The 8,667-nt window shown below is 47.9% G+C and overlaps 1 protein-coding gene across 1 annotated transcript; it reads left to right on the plus strand.

The window, feature by feature from the left end:
- Positions 1-2,017: 2,017 nt before the first annotated feature.
- Positions 2,018-2,533, plus strand: LOC132744379 (uncharacterized). Its single transcript, XM_060733097.1, has one exon. The coding sequence runs from the start codon at positions 2,018-2,020 to the stop codon at positions 2,531-2,533; it is 516 nt and encodes a 171-aa protein (XP_060589080.1).
- Positions 2,534-8,667: the final 6,134 nt, after the last annotated feature.

Below are 8,667 nucleotides of genomic sequence, written 5' to 3' on the forward strand. Positions count from 1 at the left end.
GGCTTGCAGGGTGAAAAAGGCGAGCGGGGCGAAAGAGGCATCCCTGGTCTTGACGGTCGCGACGGTCTCGATGGTGAAAGACGGCATCGATGGTCTTCCGGGTGATAGAGGACCGCGCGGATATACCGGTGCGCGGGGTCTGACAGGTCTTAAAGGCGACAAAGGAGATCGTGGCGAGCAGGGAATCCAAGGTGCTCCCGGTGAGCCCGGCATGAACGGTCAAGATGGTCGCGATGGTAAGGACGGTGCGCCCGGTCTTCCCGGTGCAGTCGGACCTATGGGGCCGATGGGGCCGCGCGGGGAAGATGGTCTTGACGGACCGATGGGACTTACCGGACCTCAAGGGATTCAGGGACCGATGGGACTTACCGGACCTCAAGGTGAAACCGGAGAAAGAGGTCCTCAAGGCTTTGACGGTCGTCCCGGTGAGCAGGGACCGCAGGGTGAAAGAGGTCTTACCGGCTTGAAAGGCGATAAAGGCGATCGTGGTGAAACCGGAGCAACCGGGCGCGCGGACCTGCAGGTCAGGACGGTGCAAACGGTCGTGACGGTGCAGGAGCAGAAGAACTTGCTGTTCTCGAAGCCAAACTTGCCGCTCTCGAAGCCAAACTTGCCGAAGCCGGTGATGATGCAGAAATCAACGGACTGAAAGAGGCAGTAGCCGCTTTGCAAAGTGACATCAACAAGCTGGCAGAAAAGCTGAACAAGGATGAAGAAGTAGCAGACAAGGAAGAGACCGCGGACAAGAAAGAAGATACCGCTGCCGTTTCCGGGGAAGCTATCACAAAATCCTTGAAGGAGCTTGCGGAAGAAAAGCGTGAGATCGCTGCCATCCACAATGCCTTGTCGGGGATTAACTATGTCTTCGGTGAGGATGACAAGTTCTCCATGTCAGGATCCGTTGGTTTCCATAACTCATCAAATACGGCGTTTGCGATGGGTTTTGCGTTGAAGCCTAGGGAAAACGTGATGGCACAGGGTTCGATAAGCTCGACGACCTCTATGGAAAACTTTGGCGGCAACGTTAGCGTTTCATTCGGTTGGTAACAACCGGTTGACTTATCCGGACTCGGGAGAGTTTCTCGGGTCCGGAACTTTTCACTTAAAGGAGTAAAGATATGACGATTAAGAAAACAGTACAGATGATTGCATTAAGCGGTGTTTTGGCAGTCGGTGTTTCCGGAAATGCCATGGCAGTTGTGAAAAACGAAGAATGGTACGATTCAAGAATAAACGCTGCCATAGAGGTTGGGGATCATCATTCTGCTGCACATTACCGGGATCTCAAAAACAAAAGGTATGGATTCGGAGAGATCCCCGTTGCCGTATTCGGGAGATCCTTGGATGACATGGAAAACGAGCAGCGCGACATCGCGGCAATTCACAATGCCATGTCAGGTATCCATTATGTTTTTGGCAAGGAAGATAAATATTCCATTTCCGGATCTGTCGGATTCCACAATGCATCGAATGTGGCTTTGGCAATCGGTCTTTCCGGGAAGCCGGTAGACAATGTCATGGTCTATGGTTCTTTGAGCTCGAGTGCATCTATGGAAAACGTCGGTGCGAATGTCGGAGTTTCCATCGCATTCTAATTTATAAAAGTCGCCTTCCCCGGGGGGTTAGGTCCCGGGGAAAGCTTTTAGCAGGAGATTGGTTATGGATGACATTGTAGTTAGCAATACAGGCAAAAGCAAGGAATGGTATTTATTGGACTTACCGATATTGAAAGAACGAGCAATGGAAAAGCGCGATGCGTCTTCCATGTGGAAGCTGGGTTATGTCTATGAACACGGCGAGGGAGTGGCTCAAAATGAGGCGATGGCTGAATTTTGGTATAGCGAAGCGGCAACTCAAGATTATTTCAATCATCGCAATAAGAATTTGAAAGAATTGGCGAAAAACGGCAATAAAAAAGCCATGGCTCAGTTGGTAACGGTGTACAAAAAAGGCGAGGGAGTGAAAGTCGACCTAAAGAAAGCCGAATACTGGAGGGAAAGATTGAGAGGGATAAGAAATGACTGACATCGCGGAACTGGAGAAGAAAGCGTGGACCGGAGATTACAACGCCATGGAAGAAGTGGCAAGGGCATATCGTTTTGGCAAAGGCGTGGAGGAAGACCGAGCCAAAGCGCAAGAGTGGCACGAAAAGCGGTTCTTGATATTGGAGTATCTTGCCGAAAACGGCGATATTGATGCTATGGATCGAGTGGCACATGCATATCGTTTTGGCAAAGGCGTGGAGGAAAGCGAAGAAAAAGCGCGTGAATGGATCGCAAAGTTTAGGTCGGCATCGGAGGCGCAAATGGCAGAAATAGCGCGAGAGGAGGCGGTCAAAGAGAAGAAGGAGGCGGAAAAACGCATATCCTTACTGAAGAAACGGGCGGAAGCCGGTGATGCCGAGGCCATGTTGGATTTGGCAGTGGGATATCGTCACGGTCGGGGGATAGAGATAGACTTGGAGAAATCTCGACATTGGTTGAAGGAATGGGATCGGGCAGTAAAGAAGAAAAAGAAAGGAGCAAGAGGATGACTGACATTTTCAGCTCTATGAGGCCTTATGTATGACTTGGCAGTTGCACTATCGTTATGGACATGGCGTGGAGAAAAAACGAAGCCAAAGCGGATGAGATTTTTTCAAAGATACTGTCTTCTTTGGAGCTGTTGGCAAACTCCGACGATACTAGGGCTATGGATGAATTGGGATATGCATATCGTAGTGAAACTATGAGTTCGTAGAACAAGACCCGGAAAAGGCTCGATTTTGGCTTGAAAAGCGGTTTGCGGTATTGTCAAAGCAAGCCGAGAATGGCGTTGTCGATGCTCTTCCGGAATTGGCACATGCATATCGTCACGGCTATGGCGTTGAGAAAAACCTGAATAAAGCGGCTTTTTGGGAAGCAATGGCGAAGGATCATACGCCATGTGGAAGGAAGGATCTTCGGAATGGTTGACATCGCGGACTTGGAGGAGCAAGCAGAAGCCGATGATCCCCATGCCATGTGGCTATTGGCAGGGATATATCGTAATGGCTGGGGCGGCGTGGAGGTAGACGAAGCCATCGCCCAAGAGTTGTTGGAAAGGCGGATACCGATATTGGTTGTGCTTGCCGATCATGGCGATCGCAAGGCTATGGATCAGTTGGCATATGCATATTTTATGGGCTGGGGCGTTGAGCCGGACGAAGCCAAAGCGAAGGAGTGGCTCGCGGAATTGGAGAAGCTGTGACTAAAATAGAGAGACTGAAAGCCCGGGCGGAAGCCGGCGACCCCGATGCCATGTTTGAATTGGCATGGGCATATCTTCATGGCGAGGGCGTGGAGAAAGACAAAGCCAAAGCGAAATATTGGTTTGAAAAGCGGTTCCCGATAGTGTTGAAGCAAGCGGAAGCCGGCGATGCGGACGCTATGTGTGGTGTGGGAGCGGCATATCTTTGTGGATGGGGCGTGAAGAGAGACATAGCCAAAGCAGACGAATGGGATGCAAGAGCAACCAAGCAGGAGCAGGAGAATGACTGACATCGCGGAATTGAAGAGGCTGGCGGCAGCGGAAAATTGAGAGGCTGGCGGCAGAAGAAGATACCAGTGCCATGTTGGATGAATTGGCATTATCGTCACGGCTATGGCGAGGGCGTGGAGAAAGAACCCGGAGAAAGCGAATGAGTGGTATGCAAGGCGGCTTGTGATATTGTTAAGCAAAGCGGGAATCCGAAGACCCCGATGCTATGGTGGAAGTGGCATATGCATATCGCAATGGCAATTTCGGAATGGAGAAAGACCCGGAGAAAGCGAAAAGAGTGGTGGGATAAGCGGTTTTCGATATTGTTAGAGCGTGCCAAGAACGACGATCCCGATGCTATGGAAAAAGTGGCAGATGCATACCTTTTTGGCGAGGGCGTGGAGAAAGACAAAAGAAAAAGCGAAAGAGTGGTATGCAAGAGCAACCAAGCAGGAGCAAGGGGGATGACTGACATCGCGGACTTGGAGGACTGGCAGAAGCCGGCGATACCAGTGCTATGGTAGCATTGGCAAGGTTTATTACGTCTTGGCAGGTACAGGGGCGGTGGCGGGAAGCCGACGAAGCCAAAGCGAAAGAGTGGGGATGCAAAGCGGATTTCGGATATTGGAAAAAAAACGCGATAGCCGGGGAGGAAAGAGCACGGTTTTGAACTGTCAAATGGCATATCGTCGTGGATGGGGCGCGGAGATAGACATAGCCAAAGCGCAATATTGGGAATCAAAGTGGATACAGACAATGGAGCAGCGAGCGGAACCGGCCCGAGACCGCGGCATTGAACAAGTTGCCATTGGCATTATGTGATGGCAATGGGGGGGGGGGGCCGTGCCAGAAGACCAAAAGAAAGCGCTTGAGCTTGGAAAGCAAGAGCAAAAAAGGATCATGAATGGAGGGTTTAAAGCCGGCGATACCGATGCTATGGATCGAGTTGGCAGGCATATTATTGCGGATGGAACGTAGTGGAGGACAAAGGGAAAAGCCGCCAAAATGGTTGCGTCATCAAAGCGGTTTTTAGATATTGTATGGAGCCCGTGTAAAAACCACGATACCCAAGGCCTATGGAAAAACGTAGCAGAGCAATCGTTTACGGCCCAAGGGCGTTTTGATTATGGATCTTTGAAAAAAAGGGGCTGAGTGGCAGGAATCAAGGAACGGGCGGGGAATGACTGAATCGGCGGACTTGCGAGAAGCGAGCGGCAGTCGGCGATACTAATGCTATGCGGGAAGTGGCACAGGCATATACCCGTGAAGCAAAAGAATGGAATGCAAAACGAATGGGAAATCTTGCGGAATCTTGCCAAGGGCGGCGATGTTGGGGCTATGGAGGAATTGGCATATTTATGTCTATCGTGTAGCGGCTGAATGGGCGGAAAAAGCGAAGGAGCAAGCGGATTGAATGAAAATACGAGCAAGAAATGACTGAATTCGAAGGATTGTTGAGGCGGGCGGAAGCCGGCGGACCCCGATGCTATGTGGGAAGTTGCGGACACATATGAGAATGGTTTTGGGGCGTGAAGAGAGACGAAGCCAAAAGCGAAGGAGTGGCGGGCAAAGTGGTTTGCGGCCATTTTGAAGCGAGCGGAAAGCCGAAGAACAGAAGCTATTGTTGGAAGTTGCGGACGCATATAGTGAAGGCTTTTGGGCGTAGTGCAGGACGAAGAAAAAAGCGAAAGAATGGGCGGCAAAAGCGGTTTGCGATTTGGTTAGAGCGTGCCAAGAACGACGATACCTTAAGCATAGAGGATTTAGTAATGTCATATGAGCATGGACAGGGCGTGGAGATAGACCCGGAGAAAGCGAAGAGTGGCGCGAAAAAAGCGGATACCGATATTGGAAAGCGTGCCAAGAACGGACGATCCCAAGGCTATGGAGTCCTTGGCAATGTCATATGAGTATGGTTGGGGCGTGAAGAGAGACAAAGCCAAAGCGAAAGAATGGTACGCAAAGCGATTTCCGATAGTGTTGAAGCAAGCGGAAGCCGGCGATGCGGACGCTATGTGGCAAGTGGCATGGGCATATGAGTATGGCTTGGGCGTGGAGATAGACGAAGAGAAAGCGCAAGAATGGTATGCAAAATATAAGCAAGAGGATGACGAGGATCACTGTGACTGACATCGCGTACTTGGAGGAGCAAGCGAGAGAGGGCGATACCGGGGCTATGTGGAGCGTGGCAGAAGCATATCTTTGTGGCTGGGGCGTGGAGAAAGACCCGGTCAAAGCGCAAGAGTGGCACGAAAAGCGGATACCGATATTGTTGGGGCGTGCCGAGAATAATAACGATCGCAAGGCTATGGCGGATCTGGAAGTAGCATATCTTTACGGCTTGGGCGTGAAGAAAGACCCGGACAAAGCAAAGGAGTGGCATAAGAAGTATTGGGGAAAAGATGACTGACATCGCGGAATTGGAGGAGCTAGAAAATTGGCTTGTAGAATTTATAGAGCTTGCCAATAAAGGCGATCACGAGGCTATGGAAACAGTTGGCAAACGGCGTATGAATATGGCGCCGGTGGCGTGGAGAAAAGCAAAAAGAAAGCGCAAGAATGGTACGCAAAGCGGATTCCGATATTGCTGGTGCTCGCCGAAGAGGAAAATATCGATGCTATGGAAGAAGTGGCATGGGCATATCTTCATGGCGAGGGCGTGGAGAGAGAGACCTGAAAAAAAGCGAAATATTGGTATGTAAAGAGCGAAAAAAGCGATAGAGCACTATGACTGACATCGAAAAATGGAAGGAGCAAGCGAAGAAGAAGGGCGATGTCGTTGCCATGTTAAAGGTGGGATGTTGCTATGATCTTGGCATAGGCGTTGAGAAAGACGAAGAAAAAGCGGATTTTTGGTTTGGAACTGCAAGGGATGAGAGGAGCGAGTTGCGCGCTCGCCGGATGAGGGAGGGAAAAATAAAATGAATAATCTTGAAGAAGCCGGGGCTCCCGGGTTTTCTGACTGGGCATCAAATCTCGGATCGATCTTGTCCTCAAGGGGCGGGGAATACGGGGATTCAACGGAAATGCTCAATATGATAGCGAAAAGATGGAAAACCACTTTAGGCAGGGAAATCACCGGGGGACAGGTTGCAATTTGCTTGTTAGACCTTAAAATAATTCGCTTGATAAATAGGCCCGCAACACCCGGATTCCAGGTTTGGACATGGTGTGTACACATATTTGTACGATAAATGGGTGAAAGGGACACTGGCCAAAAAAAGCAATAAGGAAAACATGATGCCGCGGTGAATGCATGGAAACGGGAGGGATTATCAGTCAAGAAAGGACATCTTAAGACGAATGGCGAGATGGGGGGATATCAGAAGAATAAAAAAAGGGATCCTGCTTTAGGAGTCTTGCGGCCTGAGGGTTAATAATGTCAATAACACCAAACAACTCCGGCAATCATTCAGCCCAAGGAGAAGAAGAAGAAAGAAGAAAGAAGAGTGCTTCAATCTTAGACGAAGAAAAGGGCTTTGAGGAAATACAAGGAGCTGGGGTGAAAAATTTCAACAGCTCCAAGACGAAGGGAAAATCTCTGAATAACATCGCCCAAGTCTGTTTGAACCTGAAAGAGGACGTTGACCCAAACGGGGGGAAAATTGGACAGAAAACAGTATTCATATGTTTCCTTTCCCCCGGATGTTCAAAGAAGAAAAGTTTCCTTGGGAATCGAAAAAGGCTACTCATCATTGCCGAAAGCGGAAAGATGAAGATAGACCACGGAGAGTATCCAAAAAGAAGGTTGGAAGATATTACAAAACAATCAAAGGCGGTAGGAAGAGAGTAGAAAGGCTTTGGAAAGCGGGATAGGGGTATATCACAGCAAATAACCGAACAATTTAAACAATGTGACGGGCTCAATACTCCGCAAGGCAATGCTTGGACACTGAGAAAAATCTATTTTTTTATCCGTAGGATGAAAGACATAGAAAACCTTTTTTAGAGAAAGGGAAAGGCGATGGAACGAAAAAGCAAGGAAGAATTGAAAAGTAAATATTATTCCTTACATGGTGCCGCAAAATTGCTTGACTGCACCCCTCATATTTTAAGCAAATACCTTGATAAAGGCTTTGTCACTCCGGAAAAAGTGGTTAAGCAAGACGGCAAAACATATTTCCCGAAATCCGTCATAAATAAATACGGGAATTTTTGGCATAAAATCAGAACGGAATATTATACTCATAAAGAAGCCTTGGAAGTTCTTGGGTTTAACCGGGCGAGATTAAAGGAGTATATTGTTTCCGGAGATATTAAAAATTGGTTGGAAGTCAGCGCGGACGGACAATATTCAAAAAAATACTTTCAGCGAGAAGAAATTGATAACATATTGAAAAAATTTAAATTTTTAGAGGAAAATTATTATACGGTTGCGGAAGCCTCGAAACTGATGAATCGATCCAAGCAAATTATTCGGATAATGTGTGGACAACGGTATATTTTACCTTACGTCAAATTCAAAAGATCGATATATATTGAAAAGAAATTCGTTGAAAAATACGAAATCACCGATAAAAATATAGACACAAGATATATTTCAGTAGAAGATACGGCAAAAATGATGGATTGTCGGGTGTATCTTGTGGAAAAGGCTTGGCGGCTTAAATATATCCAAAGGCCGATAAGATACAAAGGGATTCAATATCTTTTCCGTGACGAGGCAAATGCTTTGGCGGCGGTTTATAACGATATCGAAGGGAAATGTTTTTGCCAAAGACAGGTCTCCGTTATCCTTAACCCGTATAAAAGCATTGTCGATGATCTTGTGGAAGAAAATCTCTTACGACCGTATGCCATAAAAGACTATCGAAAATATTTCATAAGGGAGGACGTCCTTAATTTGTTGGATCGGATGACAGGGAACAACCGCAAAAAACAGATTGCGCAAGCGGAGCAAAAAAGGGAAGCGGACAGAATGAAGGAAATTTCAACCGATGAAAGCGAGCAAGGAGTATTGAATTATGTCACTTAATAAAGTCATGTTGATAGGGAATGTCGGGAGTATCGATATTGTCGACACCGCAAACGGCAAAAGGTGTGTCAAAATCAGCTTGGCAACATCCGAGTCATGGAAAGACAAAGCCACGGGCTTGAAGAAAGAAAAAACGGAATGGCATCGCATTGTCAGCTTTTTATTTAGTACAAAAACTATTTCACCAAAATTTC

The sequence above is a fragment of the Ruditapes philippinarum genome, unplaced genomic scaffold (assembly GCF_026571515.1).
Source record: "Ruditapes philippinarum isolate M1 unplaced genomic scaffold, ASM2657151v2 ctg19136_1_1_1_1, whole genome shotgun sequence".
In the NCBI taxonomy this organism is placed as follows: domain Eukaryota; kingdom Metazoa; phylum Mollusca; class Bivalvia; order Venerida; family Veneridae; genus Ruditapes; species Ruditapes philippinarum.

Bases quoted from the DNA above. Each gene is read 5' to 3' on its own strand.
- LOC132744379 (XM_060733097.1), top strand. From the start codon at position 2,018: ATGACTGACATCGCGGAACTGGAGAAGAAAGCGTGGACCGGAGATTAC.